This window comes from Gekko japonicus, unplaced genomic scaffold (assembly GCF_001447785.1).
Source record: "Gekko japonicus isolate JY-2015 unplaced genomic scaffold, Gekko_japonicus_V1.1 scaffold1350, whole genome shotgun sequence".
NCBI classification, from domain to species: Eukaryota; Metazoa; Chordata; class Lepidosauria; order Squamata; family Gekkonidae; genus Gekko; species Gekko japonicus.
Genome location: NW_015163129.1, coordinates 291,994 through 312,236, shown reverse-complemented (window position 1 = coordinate 312,236; position 20,243 = coordinate 291,994). Strand labels below are relative to the sequence as shown.

Genomic DNA, 20,243 nt, shown 5'->3' with positions numbered 1-20,243 from the left:
TGGTATAGTCCCTCCTTGTTGAGAATACATATGTGAGGACTGAATGAGTTAGCATGTGTAATGAGATAAGAAACTAATATCCCTGGGGAGGTCAACTAAAGCTTTGTTGGTCTTAAAGGTGCCCCCACTGGACTCTAAATTTGTTCTACTGCTTCAAACCACCACGGCTGACCACCTGGATCTATCTTGACAGCACTGTAGTATCAGTTGAAAGCTCATTGGTAAATGGTTCGTACTTCATGCATTTTTAAATGTACTAAATAGTTTTGGCTGCTGCCTCCCACTTTCTCCTCTGTAAACCACCCATTACAAAATTATGTAAGCGAGTGACTCTCATGCTTTTTCCAAGGCAGGAAGAGCCGAGTATTCCTTCCCTGCATAGAAATTAAGTGACAGGAGTTTGCCTGAGATCGTGCAGTGAGTTTGAGACTGAACAGGAAGTCAATCCTCTGTTTCCGGCACTTATGCCAAACACCAAGCCAGAGATTCCCAACCCTGCTTCTGTGACTCCCCACTCCTGCATGTCGATTACTTCAAGAGCCGCTGCAAAAATTTAAATTAAAAAAAAAAATGCTATAAAGCACACTTTCAAGGATCATCAGTTACTCAACTGCTGCCAGCCTCCAGAAACTGGATTTTGGGGAAGTGCAGCAAGCTACAGTAGGATGGGGGAAATGGAAAAATCCTGTTATTGGAATGTTATTCAATTGGCATAGCTACACTGCTGATTGGATTGGACTGTTACTCGTTGAATTAGAAGACTGTTAAAAATAGTTTGCACTATGCTTCATTCAAATTCTACTTGGGAGGAAGGAGGAGGGGTGTTCTGTCAATATTCAGAATAAGATATCTAAGAGCCAGTACAAGAGAGCCTGTTTGCCATAACTGAAAATATGCGGTTTTAAAGGTATGGATAATTGACATGTGTGTTAATAATCCACAAAGTTTCTACAGTCATTCCAAACACTGGTGGTTGATAATCCTTTATCAGGAAGTGCCATACGCAAGGTCTCAATAACAAGTATTCATAGGAGTACCCTGAGCTATTGTTTTAGGATACCAGTATATATTTGCACTTGGATTCCTGGCAGTTGAGGACCCGAATTATTTCTGTAAAGCATCTCCAAGAAGCCCTTTTGTCCCATAATTTTTTTTGCCTGCGGTTCCACTCACACACAGAGCTTTGACTCTTGATAACTTATACCCTGAAAATCCTGTTGGGTTTCTAAGGTGCTACTGGACTTCTATCTAACCATTTTTTTCAGTCACACACTGGTTTATTCTAGCATACCACCTACCCCTCCCATATGCCTTAAAGCTTTCATTTTTAAAGTACCATACTAAGTGTTACAAAGTATTGCAAGTTCATAAATTGAGAATTGCTGCTCTAGTACTAATTTGGTAACTATCCAGGATTTGCTTATGTATGCACAAAGGTAAAAATCAGCAATGGATCTGCCAGAGACCCCGGAGAACTGTCAATCAGGATACACAGTACTGAACAGGATAATGTGTTTGTTCATACACCGCTTTTCTCCCTAAAGAGGACCCAAAGCAGTTCTTCTCTGTTCTTATCCTTACAATACCCCTATAAGGTAGGTTAGGATGAGGTAGTGTTGCCACCTCTGGGTTGGGAAATTCTTGGAGATTTGTGGGTGGATTCTGGGGGAGAGGGCTGACCTCAAACCGTAGTATTCCAAAGCGGCCATTTTCTCCAGGGGATCTGATCTGTGTGGTCTAGGGAAAAGGCGTAAGTCCGTGAGGTCTCCAGGGTCCAAGTTGGCAACGCTGGGTTGAGGTCACCTGCTCGCACATTCTCGGAGCAACATCAACAGATTATAGAAGTTGGGCAGGCTCAGCACCGCACTACGTATAATTTGTTCCCGTGACAGAAAATTTGGGAAGTCCCTAGTTTTCAACCCTAAGTACCCTCACTAAGGATTGATCGCACCCCAACTGTAGCTGCGTGCGTAACTTGCAATCCCATTCCACCATCCGCAAATGCCTAACCTTAACCGCACTCCCTGCTTGCTCCGGCGTCACCCCGCCCTACGATACTCTTTTAGACTCATGCGACCCGCAGGCATTCCCCAAAAAGGCGTGCGCGTCCCTTTTTTTTAAAGCGGACGCAACCTGACGCAACTCGCGCCGCTCCCGGGCAGGACCACGCGAGAGCCTGCCACATCCGCCCTGGGTGACCCTGGCCGGGCGGAAACTACAACTCCCGCCGAGCCGCGCGGGCACCATTTCCGCTCTTCTCCCGGAAGTTGGCCAAGGGACCGAGCGACCCCTAACCAATCAGCGAAAGAGAAGTGGCCGGAAAGCGGCGCCTGTCGCCTCACGCACGTCGAGGCTGGGCGTCTTTTTTTTTTTTTTTAAACCAAATAATAAAAAAAAGAGCGCCCCTACCGGAAGTGATATCAGAAGCCCCATGTGAGGTGATTGCAACACATGCAGCGCGGAGGAGAGGCGAGGGAGCGCGCGAGAGGGAGGGGGCAGAGCAGGAGAGGCGGAGGGGGAAGGAAGGAAGAAGCCGGTTAACGACGTCACAGGCGCCGTCGCGAGGAGCCCTTGCGCCGCGGTCCGGGGAAGGGGAGCCGGAGCGCGGGAGGCGGCGGCCAGGCCTGAGGTGAGGAGGAGCAGAGGAGGGAAGGGGGAGGACGGGAGGGGGCAGGCCGGCCTCTCTCCCCCCCGCCCGGGTGGCCCGCCTGCCTGCCTGCCTCACGGGGGGGCCAGTCGGTTGGCGAAAGGGAGGGAAAGGGATGGCGGCGGGGGAGGGGCCGCTCGGCAACCCCGCCTGAGAAGAGGAGCCCAGGCCGGGGCGGCCTTTTCCCTCCCTCTTTCTAACGGGCTTTTTTCCCTTTCCCCCCCCCCGTGCGGCGGCCTTGCTGGCTCACTGCAGCCGCAGGAGGGGCGGTGGAGGAGGAGGAGGAGGAGGAGGGAGAAGATGGCGGACGATCCCAGCGCTGCCGACAGGAACGTGGAGATCTGGAAGATCAAGAAGCTCATCAAGAGCCTCGAGGCGGCGCGCGGGTAAGCGGAAGGGCCGGCTGGGGGAGAGGGAGGGGGGGCGGCGCCTCGCGATCTGAACTCCCTCCCCTCCCCCGGGTCCATGGCTCCTTTCCCCGTTTTCTTAACAAAAAAAGGCATTATTTTAAAGGACTCGCTCTCCTTGGAAGCGGTTCCACGAGTCCGTTCCGGGCACGGGCCCGTCTGGTAAGGGGGGAGGGGGCGATTTATGTCTATGAGTTCCCCACCTAGGACGGGACGGAGGCGAGGCCCTTCCGACTTCTGTCCCCCGGCCCCCGAAGTGGTGGGGACGCTTTTTAAAAAAAAACGTACATTGGAGTGTTCAGGTAGGTGAGCACAGCCCCTTGTAGCCTTGAGTGGGAACCGTTCGGAGGCACCGCTTGTTGCCGTTGCTGCCCCTCCCCAGTGAGAAGGAGCCTCAAGAACAGAACTTTTGACTGCATTCCTCTGTAGAGTGAGTCCAAGTCTAACATCGCTGAAGTCAGTGGGCTCCAGAGGAAAATGACTTCGCATAGGATTGCACTATTGTGGTGAAGCTCGGGGCGGAGTGTGTCCACATGGAGCCGGGAGTGTATGAGCCCTGTCACGGAGGAAGTCTCTTCTGTATATTCTGCCTTCCTAATCTCAATACTTCTAATATGGAGGGCCATTCTGTCTTGTGGCGCATGCAGACACGTCATTTGCAGGCCAGGGTGCCACAACTCGCTCAGTTTGGGGATCCCTTGTTGGAAACTAGGTCCTGGACTGTTTTCCGAGAGCTACCCTTGTGGCCACCCACTCACAACCTGTAGCTGGGCCCAGTTCTGTTCATTCTCAGTGGTGGGTTACCAACAGTCATTGGGTGAAGACAGAGATAACCTTAAGTGTATGTAGCAAGAGTGAGTTCAAAAAATAGAAAGGGCCGTATAATCCCTGTGATGTGTAGTCTTCATTTTCCCCTTTGTATCTTTCCATAAGAAGCTGGCATTTTCCATTGCCTTCCCGTAAAGTCATTTTTGGGGCGTCAAATGTTGGTAGCTTCATTGCGGGTTGCACAGGTGGGGCAGGTCTCCTTGGCCCTGTAATGCCAGTGACTGAGTTATCCTTTCTTTGTTATGTCATGTGATAACGCTTGTTTGCCCACAGTTGTCTACCTTGAGGTTATAGCTGGACTTTCTATACTGGCTTTTTTATTATAATGATGTATCCGTTTTATGCCAAAGAAGTGGGACTTTTCCTCCCACAATGTTTATATACTTGGGACTGTTTTCATTTACCTATTAATTAAGATAGGTGTGACCTATTACATCCTTTGAGAATAGTAGCTGGACATACGTCTGTTTACCTGGTAGCTAGGGACAGCCACAAACCTTTGTCATGACCACCTCCTTCTGCTTTCCCAGCACACAGTAAGAGATCCTTCCTCAAGTCCTCTAAGCAGGAAGGATCTTCCACTTCATACTGAGAGACAGCAAGACAGACCTTGGTTTTCTTTTCATATTAAGAATAGAGATTCAAGGAGACTTCTCAGTATAATCTGGGTCTTGGATATCTTTGGAAATCTTGGATATCCTTGCTTTTGAGATTCCCCAAAGCCTGTCATGAAATTGAGGGGGGGGGCGGTGTTTCAGGGTCAGTGGCCATTATAAATGATTGGTTACCTGCCAGGTCGTGTGGAACCTTAAGGAGAAGTACCCTCCTTTACATGCTGTTGACTGACCACTTTGTGGTAATGTTGCCTTTAAGTACTTGGATTTTGCAAAAAGCCAGTGAGACATCCATATTTGGGTGTTCAGTTTTGTTGAAACTCCCTTGTGAACTAACTAACTGAAGTTAGTGTTTGGTCAGTCAGACATTCAGCATTGGGATTGACTAATTCTTGTGCAACCTTGCTGGAAGCTGCCTTGTTGGCTACCTGAAGTCAGTATTTGGTCAAACGGTCGTTCAATGTTGGAATTAACTAATTGTGGAAGCTTGCTAGAAGCTATCTCTGCACATCACTAAGTAGACTTGGTTGCACTTTTCCTTGGTATCCTGTTTAGCACATGTCCACTCTCATAGTTTTTGAAAGAGGTCAGCTTAATATTTGCCAACGGAGCTGGTAATTCTATACCCCTTCAGGGGTTTCCTGTGAATTCTCTCAAGTCTGTAGTTAAATCCTAGTGGTATAAATGAGGCAATGATATGATTCACTAGCAACTTGTTATGTTTAAAAATCAGTTGTGGTTGTTTTCTTTATATAGGATTTATCATCTTCTAGGGATTGAGAAAAGGGGATATTTAAGCAATTCTCCCTGCCCTGCAGTACTTTATTTGTGATCCTTGAACACAAGAATAATCGGGATTTCCATTGGTTGTAGTCTGCTTCTAGTGGAGGAGATAGGAAACCTGAATTGTTAAAAATTTCAGGTGCACTGGGAGTTGAACTCTTTGCCCTGTTAGTGGGAAGTGGCAGGAATTCTCCACAGAGATAGTGACCTTGGTGGTAAACTCCTTGGACCCTCTCCTCTTTGCTGGGCAGTATCTCTTGAACTGCAAGATCCCCTCAATTTTCCTCTACTTCATACATGCAAGCAACTCTGCATATATAATTCAAGCTGTCTGGATCCCAGCCACTGTTTTTAGTTGTTAATATGAAAATTCAGGGGTTGCCATGTATTACTGGATGGTAAATTTTGATAGCCATCAGGAGGCAGCTAAAGAGGTCTTGTTACTGGTATACAGTTTTCATACAGCTTGTTTTAAGCCATTTTGGCTTTACTTGAAGTTTCTGAAGTATGGTGTTATCACTGGAAATGGGATTTAGTGTTTGTGTGGGTGCTTGGAGTACAAAAGAGTGAATAGTAGGTCAGGAAGGTAATGATCTAAGATGACTTTTTCTTAGTAAGTAAAGTATTCTGCAACAACTGGGATTTCAGAATGATTGCAGAACATTTAAAGGAAGAAGAGTTTCCAAAGTGCCCTGAGCAATGCCATCCATGATGTTAGGTGTAGCAGTACTAACTTCCTATGGCCCACTTTTGCTGTGTTTAAAAATTAATGAAAATGTCTTTTGGGGTTGGAAGGTTAGGAATATTCCTAGTTAGTAGCAATTATCATAGCTTAAATAGTAGGGGTATTTAAAATGAGATTTGTCTTAGTGACCACTTGTTTGATGCAGTCCGTCAGGAAATAAGTCCGGTTTTTTGCTTTTCAAAATGTGGTCACTCTACTTTATAGCTGTCCTCTCCCCTTTGTTCTAAAAGTATGGTTGAACTCTTTGTTTCAACCAAACCTTTGACAAGCTTAAGCTACCTTATTAGCAGCAGCCCTTTTGTCCAGGGCATTATGCTTATTTTTGTGCGTGTGTGTGAAGGTGGATACTAATGTTAGTAAGGAAAGTGAGGGTAAAGATAAATATGGGGTAGACTGGAAGCTTGATGCTTCGCCAAGAAAACAGACTGTTAAATGCCCATCTTAAAAATAACCAAACACACACACCCAGTACAAAATGTAAGCATTTATCTGTTTCTTTACCTGTGGAGTTTTTAATGCTGAGTAATCCGTGAAGAGTCACAAACACAGGTTTGTACTAAACAGAGAACCGAGAACATTGCTGGGTGAGTAGAGATTCCGGCTAATCTGCTTCATGAAGTCATCTGCTCCACCCCAGGCAGTTCAGAGCAATGTTAAGTGTTGCCATGTGTGTGAAGCGTCAGGTAATTATCATACTGTATTGGTATTTATACTTCTCTTCACGTAACTTGCCTGAATGCCAAGGGTATTGTGGGTTTCTTTCAAATAAGTGGGTTCTGACAAAATTGAAGCTCGTGAAGAAGTATTAGGAAGAAAAACAGATTGGGGAAAAAACTCCTTTCCATATCTTTCCCTGCTTTTTTCAAGGGGGGGGGGGAATCTACTTTGCCCCAAAGGGCAATGAAAAAGTAAAGAGTATAGTATAAGCTATGGAAAATTACATGGATGGGCTAGTGCATTTTCAGTATTTTTTAACTGTTTACAGGACATCCTGCTTTAAGCTCAGTTTATCTACAGGTATTGCAGTGTGTCTTTTAGTGTGATGAGATACCAGGAAAGAATTTTGTTTTAGAATTTAGTGAAGTATTCAAATTTGTATGATCTGTTAATTATTTTGACCTGGTTTCTAAGTTTCCTTTCTGCTTCTGGTAGGTCCTGCTACTCATTGGACAGGACAATTTTCACTGATTCCCCCTTATCGCTGCAACCCCTCCTTTGATCCCCATGGTTATCTGGGTATACACTGACCTATGGAGATGCAACCTCAGGGTCATAAAGCACTGCAGGCAGAGACAGAAAAGTTACTATGTATAGTTCTGCTCATACAGCACAGCGTTCAGGTAGTTATAGGGGGTTATACACTTTCTGACTGCTTCCTTTAGCAGCATGGATTTCTTCTTCTTCCTTGTGGTATTGACGTTTATTTCTGGGTGGTATCTTACCACCAGTTTGGTGTAGTGGTTAAGTGTGTGGACTCTAATCTGGGAGAACTGGGTTTGAGTCCCCACTCCTCCACTTGCGCCTGCTGATGTGACCTTGGGTCAGTCACAAGCTCTGGCACAGCTGTCCTTGAAAAAGAGCAGTTTCTGTCAGAGTTCTCTCAGCCCCACCCACCTCACAGGGTGTCTGTTATGGGGAGGGGAAGGGAAAGGAGTTTGTAAACCGCTCTGAGACTCCAAGTGAAGGGCGGGGTATAAATCCAATCTCTTCTTCTTCTTCCTCCTCCAATGACAAAATCACAAGTTGGAGGAAGGCTTCATACTTGGCTTAGTGGACTGTTAGTATAAAGGCCCCCTAAGTCTAGGTGGAATCTTGCCCTATTTTTTATTGCAACTTTTATAGCTTCTTTGTTTACCATTTCTTGGAGTTTTTGCAAAATACACTCAAAACCTGGATCTGGTGAAGGAGGCAGACCTGAGTGCCAACAGCTTACCTGCCTATATTTGTTGTTAGCTTTAGGGCTCTATTTGCTGACTTGGGCAACTTTCCCATCCAGAAACAAGGGGGGGGGGTGGGGGACAGCTTTGTGGTTGCCCAGCAGTTTGAATCTGGCTACTTCCTAACTTCTCTTGTGTCCAAAGTTAACCATTTTGGAGCCAACTTACCATGAATGTGGCTAGAAAGCTATATTGCCATAGATTTTGCCTTTCAGTTTAAAATGGGAGCTGCAGAGGGTGCACCCTGACTGAAGCCAACGCTCCTTGGGCTGGGTTGTTTGCCAGCAGTTGGTCTCTTTGCTTTGTGTGTGTGTGTGTATATATGACTGTGTAATGGTTCTAGGAAACCAGAAATCTGAGGGCCCATTCTTTTAAGGCACAGCATTTCATAAGCCAAGCAATGACTAACCTTGCTGCACTGGCAAATGCTTCTGGGTCTTGCCTCCTAACATTGTTGTGCTACACAAGAGTAAGAAGAAGAAGAGATTGGATTTATACCCCGCCCTTCAGTACCTAAAGGAGTCTCAGAGCGGCTTACTAACTCCTTTCCCTTCCCCTCCCCACAACAGACACCCTGTGAGGTAGGTGGGGCTGAGAGAGCTCTGACAGAAACTGCTCTTTTTCAAGAACAGCTGTGCCAGAACTATGACTTTGCCCAAGGTCATCCAGCAGGTGCAAGTGGAGGAGTGGGGAATCAAACTCGGTTTTCCCAGATTGGAGTCCGCGCACATAACCTGAATGATTCCATTCTGCCATGGAGGGCATGTGATCTTCTCCGGCTCTCTTGTAGAAGTTCCCCCCAACCTTCTTGAAAATGCTCAGTTTTCCTGAGGTGTTTTGAGACTTCATCTAGACTTAAAATCCAGAGGCATTTTTCCAAGGGGACACCTGAAACTCTCTGCAGTTTAACATTCAAAATTGGACCCAGCCTTATAAGCAGTGCATCTTGTACAGCTTCCCTGAGCCATAATTAAGAGTCTGAACACAAAATCTTTTGTGGATGATTCAGAACCAGTGAACTAGATGCTGTTTGCCTCAAGGAAGTCCAGAGTAATCCATAGAGGAGTTTCTTACTCCTGTATTACATGCCAGGGGTTTGAATAAGTGACCTTTGTTCCATTTTGATCCTTCCAGTCCTGTAGCTCTTATGTGGAATTTTAATCTGTTAATAACAAGATCAACCTGGCCCCCCTCTCCACTTACACATATTTTTAAAAACTATGTAATAGATCCTTACCCCTCCCCTTCCATTATGCTTCTCTAATCAGATAGCCTCTGGTTCTTATACCTGCAGTTAAATAATCTTTATCACTGTTCACAGTAACTTATTCACACGTTCCTTTTGAGTTGTTCTGTTGTCAGTGACACTTCCAACTCGCCTCTTTAAAACTTTTCAAAACCCACTGTTTTTTTCTTCCCTCTCCCATATAAGGTTACATTTTTAAACAGTGAGGAAAATTACCAATCTGTTTGCATTCTGAACAAGTGCTAATGGAAAAATGTCCACTACTTGTCACAGAGAAGTCTCAATTTTCTAAAAATGTGTCCTTATAAAAGTAGTAACATGCATGTGTGCGATACTGTTCAAATTGGGCAGATCCAAACTTCATTTTTCCCCATTGACTACCCCACAGAGTGTTCAGTCACAGTATAGAAGTCTCTCACAAGCACTCACACCCAATGTTCCCTCTAAGCTGAGGAGTCTTGTGAGCAAAAATTCTACTTTGTGAGCTACTGGCATTAAAGTTATGAGCGAGCGATTTGGCTGCTGCATAAATTAGTTTGCTCTGGAGCCAATCCTTCCTGAGCAAAGACAAAAATGTGTGAGCCAGAGGCTAAAAAACTGAGCTAGCTCACACTAACTCAGCTTAGTGGGAACCCTGCTCACACCCCCATTAAATCTCATCAAATGTGCTTTGAATCTTTTCTGATCAGACATTCTAGTTAACTACTTTTGCTGTTTGTGGGAGTGAAGTTGATACAGCATATGATTAATATGCGTTTTAGTGCTCTGTCCTAAATATAAGCAGATCTGCTCCTGACACAGATGTCCATGACTAGGAAGTCCCCAATAGATTCATTTGCATACATACCCTAATGTATCCATCTAGTCTTTTAAAATGCATTAATGAAACCCAAAGGGAGCAAGGCACAGTTCTTCACCTGCGCCACGTAGGTCTTTAAATCAGTATGCCTAAAACCGGTTTTGTTGTTGTTCAAAATGTACTGCAACAAACGGCCTCCCTCCCCAATGATAGCCATTTGGAGACTAATTACTAAATTGGAGACTGTAATCACTTAAATATTGTGTGGTCCGTGTAGTCCAGCATTCTCTCTCCTGACTGGCAGCAGCTCTCCACCGTCTTGGGCTTCTTTTCATACTATGCCAGGTGTTGAACTTTGGACCGTATATATATATATAAAGTAAATCCTCTGCCACTTAGCACTGGGCCATCCACCGTTTAAGCATAAACAGTCGTGTATTAAAACTTATATCACATATATGCTGCAGTATTTCAATTTTTTAATTGCCACCAGGACCTTTATGCTTGTTGATTTGTAGTGTTTTTAATGATTGTGTTTGAAGCTGTATATATGTCATGTTGGAAGCCACCCTGAGCCTGCTTTGCTGGGAGGGCAGGGTACAAATTTGATAATTAATAAATAAATAAATAAATTACAGTGAACTGGAGTCTATACAATCATCCATAATATTATTATAGGACCTAAAGCCAAAACAAGGCCTAACTCCTTGCTTCTTGGATCTAATGGAAGTGGTCACTTTTGACCCACCATGTCATTTTCCTTCTTCAATAAACTGATCTTTTTGAGAATACTGGTGTAGATCTTACCCAGTTTAGAGAGGAAGCACCAACAATAATCAGTTTAAATATTTCTGACTTGGGAGCTAACCATGTCATATGATGGGTTCTGAATTTCAACCCGATTTCTGGCACGCGGCCTGCTGCACTCTGCTGTGAGGCACGATGGCATTGTTTTATCGAGATGTCGTTTTTGGGAATTGCGATTAGCCGACTTGAAAAACTCAAGAGTTCAGGTACAGAAGGACAGCCGTACTGTTTTGCAAGCTTATGAAGCACAGGCCTTCTGGACCGAAGGGCAAGATATTCTGCTGGCAGAAGAGCTGTCTGCATGAGGGGAGGGTTCCTTGCTCAGGGAAATTACTGCTGCTAGCAGAGCAGGTTTAGGAAATCAGTCCTCATAAGCAGGAATAGGGACAGTGAGTAGCCGGGAAGGGCATGCTCAGAAAGTAGGCGGGGCAGTAGTGACCCAGAACCATGACTGGACCGGAAGCCTGATTGCAATGTGTAGCCGCTGTCCTGTCCTTTCCCCCACTCCGTGCTATCTCTTGGTGTGTTTATAGCATTTAGTGGAGGAGAGCACAGTGGGCATGTGTCAGTGTAAATCGGGTGGCCAAACCTACTTAACACAAGAGCCACGCAGAATAAACGTCAGAGCCTTGAGAGCCGCAAGACATGAACAGATGTGACACACACGTTTTTATTGAGAAATATGTAGATTTGCTTTCTATTAACGTTAAATGAGACTGCCAGAAATAAAAAACAAAAGGGGTAAAAACAGATACTGATAATGATATTTATTTGTAAGCTTGGGGGTGCCTTTGAGAACACATTTAAAGTTGCTTTCTTTCTCTGCTCCCCCCCCCCCACACACACACATACCTCAAACCTACCCAGGGAGGGGAACACTGGCTGAAGAAGGGAAGACCAATCGGGGAGGCCTGCCTCCCCTTCGCATCCCCAGCCACCCTGCCAGGAGCCGCACAATATGTGTGAAAGAGCCACATGTGGCTCCCGAGCCACAGTTTGGCCACCCCTGGTGTAAGTAAACATCAGTGTCACATCTCACAGCACCGTAAATGCAGGGGCAAAGTGGGGGGTCTGTGGGTAGCCCAGAAAGAGGCAGCAGCTGAGGGAAGGGAAAGGGGCAGGTCTGGGTCCCAAGGGCAGGCTGGAAGGAACACTAGCAGTGGTTGCCTCTGGTGTCAAAGCTGCTGTTGGAGAGTTTCCTCCAGACTAGGGCCTGGGTCTGGGCAGGAGGAGGTAGATAAAGGGCCACAGGAGGAAGTGGGCCTGGAGCCTTGATTGAGTCAGGTGGATAGGATGACAGGTGAGTTAACCTCTTGGCCAGGAGTTGGCTCTTAGGAGTGGTTTATACAGGTTCAACCAAAGCTGGTGTGAAATTGTCCCTGGTGTGAGACCAGTGGAAGATGGGATACCCCGGTAGGGACACAGCTCCTGTCCCTAGGTGGAGAACGGGAACGATGAAATCGGTGTTCAGAGAAGCGTCATATCTGCAAGGGGTGGGAAGATGTACTGTTGACCTGTAGGTCTAAGCATTTCCTGTCACACTTGGGGGGCACTGTTCTTCCCCATGAAATCACCCCTTTCAGACAGTTATTTTCTCCTTTTTGAGATCTGAGTCATATCTTCCTTGCTTTTTCAAAAAGAAGCTGCATTACTTAGTGATTTGTTCCTTCCAGTCGGTGCTGGTGTCATGTGTATCGGTATGTGGCGTAAAGCTAGCAGCCATTCCCCCCCCCCTTTTTTTTGAGATTGCACTCACTAGTTCCTTAACACGTTTTCTTACAAGCAGTTCGTGCTGCTCGCTTTCATGGACCAGTAAGCTAGCAAACAGAATTTCTGAGTTTTGGAATTACTGTTACACAACACACAGATTGTGTGATGGTGGGAAACTTGGGCACATCTTCGAGGGCATTTGGTGTAAGAGCTGTTTCGGAGACAGGGTCTGTGTATGTCTCTGTGTGGGCTTGTTTTTAATTGGAAATGCAAGTCTCCACGCACCATTCCATTTGTGACAACAGTTTTTCTACGTGTGTGCCAGCGTCAGTGTTTCCCAAGGGCTTTTGGCCAGTGACTTCATGTCTCTGTCTTCATTGGGGAGTTGTGCTCGCCCCTCTTTGGATGCCCCTTTGTCATGTGTTAACTTTCTATGGCCCTGACCTGGATGGCCCTGGCTAGCCCAATCTTATCAGGTCTCCAAGCTAAGCAGGGTCGGCCCTGGTTAGTACTTGCATGGGAGACCACCAAGGAAGTCCAAGCAATGGCGAATCACCTCTTGGATGTCTTCTTGCCTGAAAACCCTACTGGGTCACTATAAATCAGCGGCAACTTGGTGGCCCTTCCCACCGACGTTCCATGGTTATCTGTTCCCGTTCTCTGTATAGTGTCTTCATACATTCCTTCCTCTCCGTTAACTGCTGTGTGTGCTTAGTGTGGTAGTTACGCTTCAGAAATGACCCACAATACATTTCAATTTCAATTTATTACAGGTCTATATGACCGAAGTCTTGACCAAAAGGATACAAAAGGGGGATAAAATAGGTACATAAAATAGACATAACATGTGTCAAGGTACATAATCACAGTCACATAAAACCCAGGCTGAGCCCAGAGATTAAAAATTACCTAACTACACTTGGGGCGGAGCCAACTGACTAAAATCATCCGAAGATTAAAAGTCGGTGTCGGAATTTTCAGAAGTGCTGAAATTTTCAATGCTTCTTGAGAGCAGCCACCTTAGCCAGGAACTGTGCCACGTTAGCTGTTATCAGTCTATCGGCATTTGAGTCAGATAACGGCATTTGAGTCAGAGCACCCAAGGTTGCGCGGGAAGATTCATCTCATAAGAATAGGAGAGATATAAGTGCCTCTAACTTGAGTCCAGTGGGGACAGCGAAACATCAGATGATCTAAGGTTTCAATTTCGCCAGAATTGCACAGACAAAGGCGATCTGAGTAAGGAAGGCCTCCAAATCTTCCCAGAGTTACCATCATAATACAGGAGCTCGTCTTTGCTCAGTACCTATGGTAGCCAAGTGTGAATGGTGGGGACATCTTGGTTGATGGATTCGGGTGTGCAAGCCTGTGTCCAGCATACCCTGGGTTCTGAAGACTTGTTAAAACTGTTAACTAAAAACGTGAACGATATGCTTCTTTGCATTTTGCTGTGTTGAATCACAGGCCAACGTAAATCCTTATGGGGCCCCCTCACAGGCAGGATATTTGGACTTGTGTTGCCTTTACAAGTTGTAATCTGTACAACATTTAATTCATCTTGTTGCCTAGGAATGATACATCACGTGTTCTGAACAATTAGACGGTACAGTTTTTAGGGTTTTTTTCTTAGGTGCATGTACAGTCAGTCAGATGGTGTTCATAAGAAAAAGATTAGACCAGTGTTGTTGCACACTGGTTCAGGGGAAAAACTATGCTTGAATGGAAGAGCAAAGCATGCTACCAGTTGTAGTCCAGAAAAATCTGTGCACCAGGGTATCAAGCTGTGGAAATACTGGATTTCTTCAGCTGCACAGAAACATACTGAAGGGTGGGCTCAAAACTGTTGGTTTGAACGCTGTCTCTGTGACCTAGTGCAGGGACAGGCCGACCCGCCAGATCGAGAGTAGCTGAGCGAGGCTTTTCCTTGAACTCTGTAGCAGTGGCCTGCCACTTTGTAAGATGGCATGTGCCACCTTGTTTGCCTTGGCCTTGAGTCAGTTTTTGAGGAGAACAGCCTTACTCAGAGCTGGGGCCGAGCTTAAATCCTGGTCCGGATCTCCAGCAGGCTTTAGAAGTAATTTAGTAATGTAAATATTGACTTGAACAATCCCAGTAACAGAATGCGGTCACTGTTCACATCAGTGGTATCAAACATAAAATGAGGGTGATGTTAGTGTTGTCTCTTTTTTCTTTTCTCAACCCTGGTTCTGAAAGTGCAGAGTGCCACAAGAAACGACTCTGTTGACTTGGTAAAAGCATCTTAGGAGTGGGTGAGATCCCGCTAGTTCCTTTGCTGCTTCTTTGAAGAGTCTTTAGATGTTTTCAGGAGGTGCTGTAAGGTGGTTTTTATTTGCTGGGGCTTTTGATGGGGTCTGAGCTGCAGGCGTTCTCTGGTGGGGAGAGCTTAGTAAGGTTTTACTATATTGTGTAAGAGTTTGGTTTGGAATTGCGAGCTGCAAGGAAAGGGCAGAGTATAAATATTTTAATAGATAAATAAGTAAACCATGTCTGAATTTAGGTGTGCTAGACGAGGTCAGCGAGGTCAGCTGGAGCTAGAATGCCAAGGAATTCCTTTTCTGCACTGGTGCTGTCGATGAGTCTTGGTGGCGCTCTGTAATTCATAGTCCCACTTAATTTTTAAGGTACCTGTGTTTATCTTCCTTCAGACACATTCCTTGTCTTACGGAAAGCTATGGCAGAACTGCACCTTGTTCGTCTGGGCTGTCATTTGAAGTATTTTATTTAGTTACATTATTTATAGTCTGCCTTTCTCACTGGAACTCCAGGAGAACTACATAGAATAAATCAATGCAATCAATGGGCCGGAGGTGAGGCACAACCTGTTTCCTGTGCCTAAAGCCCTTGGCTGAGGCAGCAGGCATCCACATATGCCCCCCCCCCCCAGGTACTGATAACCGGCCACACTCAGTTACATCAATGGGCCGGATTCTCCCAACAGCAAGCATGACTACCGATTTTATATGTTTTAATGTGGTCTAAATTTTATTGTATTTATTAAAATGTTGTAACCCGCCCTGAGCCCATTTACGGGACGGGCGGGATATAAATGCGAAAAATAAATGTGAAAAATAAATAAATAAAATAATTCGTCTTTTCAAAATGCGTGGAATCCATATAATCTGTATTATTTTCCCATTGCAAGAGTTGGTTTTGTAAAACTGAAAATTATTTAGGATTCTCTCCCCCTCCCTCCAGTAAATGTATTGGACCAAGTCCAAGAGGACACTCAGCACAAGAGACGAAACATAGCACGGGTATGTTTTGTGCCTCAGGTGGCTGCCTTGTGGGCCACATCTCATTCCTGGCATCGTTACCAGATTTTAATTTACAGTGTAAGAGATGCTTCAGGTTTTTCTCAAAAGAAAAATTATTTTACATGAGGGATGAGTTTTAACCATTGTGTTTTACATACAGAATTCGAGAGAGATGCAGGATGTAAATATATGTATTTGTAAGTAATGGTGTCCATGAATGTGCACGGTCTGCGTCTGAAGCCTTTGTTGATGGGTGCTAATTTTATTTTTGGAGGTGGTTTCTCAGTTGTGAGGGGGTCGACTACGTGACCAAAAACTGCTGCATTCCCCCTAGACTGATGTCCAGACAGCAGAGTTAACCCCCCCCCCAATGAGATAGATGCTGGCCATCCCTGAACTAACCTATCCTCTGACAAGACCTGATTGACATCACCTTTCACTCCGGGTGGAGTGCAAAACACCTGAGTGACTGTTTTCTGCAGCTTAGCAACAGCTATGGCTGAGTGTGGCCTGGTAACCCAAGTGGACGGGAACTGTGCTGTATCTGCTGTGAAGGCAGGCTTCCTGTTTTGATGAGGAATTGGCACATTGAGAGTATAATAATCCATAACACAGTTGTTATAGATTGAGTGTGGTCACCTGAAAAAGTGTGTGAGAGAGAAAATGAAGACTGTGTTAATACTCCTGGTGGCTTCAAATGTGTCTGCACGGAGGGCTTTGAAGACAAGGGTGGTGCCTGTGCTCCAGTTATAAAAACAGGTTAATCTGGCTTTCAGTAATTTGGGAACTGCCATTCCCTTATTGGAGTCTGAATCTTCTAGAGAACTGCCTGAAGAATTTTCACTGCTTCCCGATCTATGCTCAATGTTTTCTTCTGTTACGCTATTGTCCTCTGCTCTTCCATCCTTCACTGTTGTTTGGTGCTGTTCCAAAAATGCCTTTGCTTTTGTAACAGAGTCAATCTTTTGCTTCTTTTCTTTGTAGTTGAAGATAAGTCCTTCTGGAGTTATCCATGTGTAGGGGGTGGAGTTTTTACACTAAGAGTGTTCAATTGACAGTCGAGATCAGAAGATTCGCTATCTTTTAATATGTTGTATGATTTTATATTGATTGACAGTTTTAATGGAATTTTAATGTATTTTTATATATATGTTGTTAGCCGCCCTGAGCCAGCCAAATGGCGGGGAGGGCGGGATATAAATGTAAATATAAATAAATAAATAAAATAATGACAGTACTGTCCTTGTGCATAAGAATTCTTCCTAAACTCTCTTGTACTTCATGATCAATACAGCCTCTGTGCTTTAGTGGAAGAGTGTTGGACTTAACAATGTAGGGCATAGTTCCAAATACCCATCGTGAAGCTCCTTGGCTGATGTGTGAAGTGGTAAAACCAGTGACCTGCTTGAAAGCACTTTGTGGACATATTATGATGAGCTATGCAGTGGCCCTCTAGGGTAGGCTTGGTATGGTTTGTCTGGTTTATACCAGAAATGTAAAGCAAGCACTTTGTAAACTTTTTAAAAGTTCTAAGGAAATTTGGTCATAATCTGATCCATAAATCTAAGCAAATCCTTTTACCACAAGTCTGGCTTTGTATCTCTCAACACCAGATCTGGAAGCTAAGCAGGGTTGGCCCTGGTTGGTACTTGGATGGGAGACCACCAAGGAATACCAAGGCTGCTACACAGAGGCAGGCAGTGGCAAACCACCTCTGGACGTCTCTTTCCTTGAAAACCGTATGGGGTCACCGTAAGTCACCTCAGGCAGTGTTCCCTCTCAGCTGAGTTAGTGTGAGCTAGCTCACAGTTTTTTAGTCTCTGGCTCACACATTTTTGTCTTCGCTCGGGAAGGATGGCTCCAGAGCAAACTAATTTATGCAGTAGCCAAATCACTCACAAAACTCCACAGCTTAGAGGGAGCATCACCTGCGACCTGATAGCCCCTCCAAAAAAGAAACTACAGTAAATCACAGGCCTCTGTACCTTTTGCTTAAAAGCATGAACAGATAGAGATTTGCTTTGGTCCCAGGCGAAATCTGTTAGCAGTTGTTTCCAAAGATGTTTCTGCCATTTGCCAGTGTTACCTTCATTGCATCTTTTTAGCAAGCCACATCCACATGCCCTGAGCTCTCGTTTTCAGCTCATAGTGTCCGGTTACCAAAGCCAGTTAAATATTCAGAATCTTCTGAATATTTGATGGTATCCAGAGATCAGTTTCTAGAGCAGTGAGACTACAGAACACTGAAAGTTAATCTGAATCTTGATTAAGGCAGAACAGGTCTAAAAGCAGTCCTGTAGATTGCATTTTCTCCTGCCTGTACTGTTTGCTTACTTAACCAGCAGGTGGCAGCAGCATGTGCCACAATGAGTATTTCTAAAAACTTCATTTAAGCAAATGAGCAAGCTGCCTCTAGCATCCCTGTGATTTGCAGTTACTGAACAGTTAACGAAACTGTCTTGGGTCCGACGTAGGATTGCCTCTGGTGTGAAGTAGGGAGTGAGTTTTGCCAGTTCCCCCTTCTTGCCACAGACCGCTGAATCCCCCCCTCATGCTGTTTCTAGAGAGGTACGCAGGGGGGAAATCTCTTTGGTCGGCAAATATTTTGTGCGAGATCCACCCTGACGTAATTGGCTTTTGTCTGAAGCGTCCCTAACTAGCAGCGTGGTTCAAAGTTTTATTATCTCTAAATGGTGATGTGAATTGCATATAGGATTATTCCAGGTGAACAGTGGATGTGGAATTTCTGAAGAACTACGTACTGACAAATTACCAGCCCCATAAGACACTGAGTCCTCTCTTTGGGGATTGATTGATACTTAGCCAGTTTGGTGTAGTGGTTAAATGCGCGGACTCTAATCTGGGAGAACCGGGTTTGATTCCCCACTCCTCCACTTGCAGCTGCTGGATGACCTTGGGCAAGCCATAGTTCCGTCAAGAGCTCTCTCAGCCCCACCTACCTCACAGGGTGTCTGTTGTGGGGAGGGGAAGAGAAAGGAGTTTGTAAGCCGCTCTGAGACTCCTTTGGGTAGTGAAGGGCGGGATATAAATCCAATCTCTTCTTCTTCTTCCCACTTGATGTTGTGCGCATTACTGTACTGCAAAATACTTTTCCACACTATGCAGTATGTTCTTATGTTGGTTTGGTTGTACAGGTAGGGATGTTTTAGATGAATAAACAGGCACAGGTAGCATGTCTTGCGTATTGATACTGCATAGTATGTCTGGCACAGCTCCATCAGATACTAATCTCTCCGGATTATAAGAGTGCAAACTGCTCTACAGCTGCTAGACCTTTTCTCAGATATGTATTCAGGTCACCAGTTGCTATAGTCATGAGAAATGTTAACAGGGAGAGCACTCTTCTACAATAATGGGATGATGGTTGTGGAATTGATCAGCTTTGCAAATAGTTAAAGCCGTGTGCATTTTTACATTTGTCACCTTTCCGTTCAGCCGGCACATCCCTCTGGTAATGGCCAGGCAACTTCACAACTACTTCTCCCAGGTGTTCTTGTTGTGCAAAGCCTGGAGGGTAGCAAGAATGCTGTCACTCTTGGCCAGGTCTGAAGTGCTACGTATGGTGCTGTTGTAGTTGCATCTGCTCCCTCTCTGGGCCTCAAAAGTGTCAAGGACTTGGTATATGCTTCCCCAGTGCTGCTGCTATGTTTTGAAGGTCTTCAGTGCTCTTCCCAGTTATCAGTGGCTTAGGAACATTTGTTACCACAGGCTAACTGCATGTAACCTGCCTGAATCTATCGGCATGTAAGGAGGAATGGGATCTTTGGATGATTGCCCATGGCCTTCTTCTTATCAGCCTGGGCAAGGTGGTTGGGCGGGTTGTGAACGAGGAACTGCAGGTGTTTCTGGGTGAAACTGCCCGTGAGCCATTTCAGTCTGGGTTGAGGACTAAAACAGCACTATTGATCTTGGCTGATGATGTCTGGCTACACCTGGGTAAGGGCAGTCCCTCACGATTGATACTGTTTGATCTTTCAGCAGCATTTGTTATGGTTGACTCCAGTGCTCTAGTGGATCATCTACAATCAGTATTTGGGAGTAAAACAGACACCCTTCCTTTTGCTTGTTTGTGTTCCCCTGTAAGGGATACCTTAGTGCAGGGGTGTCAAATGTGCGGCCCAGGGGCCAGATGAGGCCCCCAGAGGGCTTCTATCAGGTCCACAATGGAACTGGCTGTCTTCTGCTTCTTCCGGTTCTGCTGCTGCTGAATCATCGTACGTTTGCAGCTTACAGATACACACCTAAACAGCATACTCAGGATTGCAACCGCACAGACATTTTGATGCAATAATTCAGAGCAAGAGGTGTCAGTTATCAGACACTGTAAAATAAACAAAATATTGCGAGAGCGCTAATGTTTTAAGCATGTTTTTATTTTAAGTTTAAAAAACCCTTTGTGTTTGTGTCCTTTATAAAGTTTATAT

The 20,243-nt window shown here is 45.2% G+C and overlaps 1 protein-coding gene across 1 annotated transcript in view; it reads left to right on the top strand.

Annotated features, from left to right (window-relative positions):
• Positions 1–2,448: 2,448 nt before the first annotated feature.
• The window catches only part of ETF1 (eukaryotic translation termination factor 1), a 37,807-nt gene continuing 20,012 nt past the window's right edge, over positions 2,449–20,243 (top strand). Inside the window, exons 1-2 of the mRNA XM_015406929.1 lie at positions 2,449–2,629; positions 2,903–3,033. Of these exons, the coding sequence (XP_015262415.1) occupies positions 2,948–3,033 (86 nt within the window). The 5' untranslated portion in view covers positions 2,449–2,629; positions 2,903–2,947. The remainder of the gene's footprint in view (positions 2,630–2,902; positions 3,034–20,243) is intronic.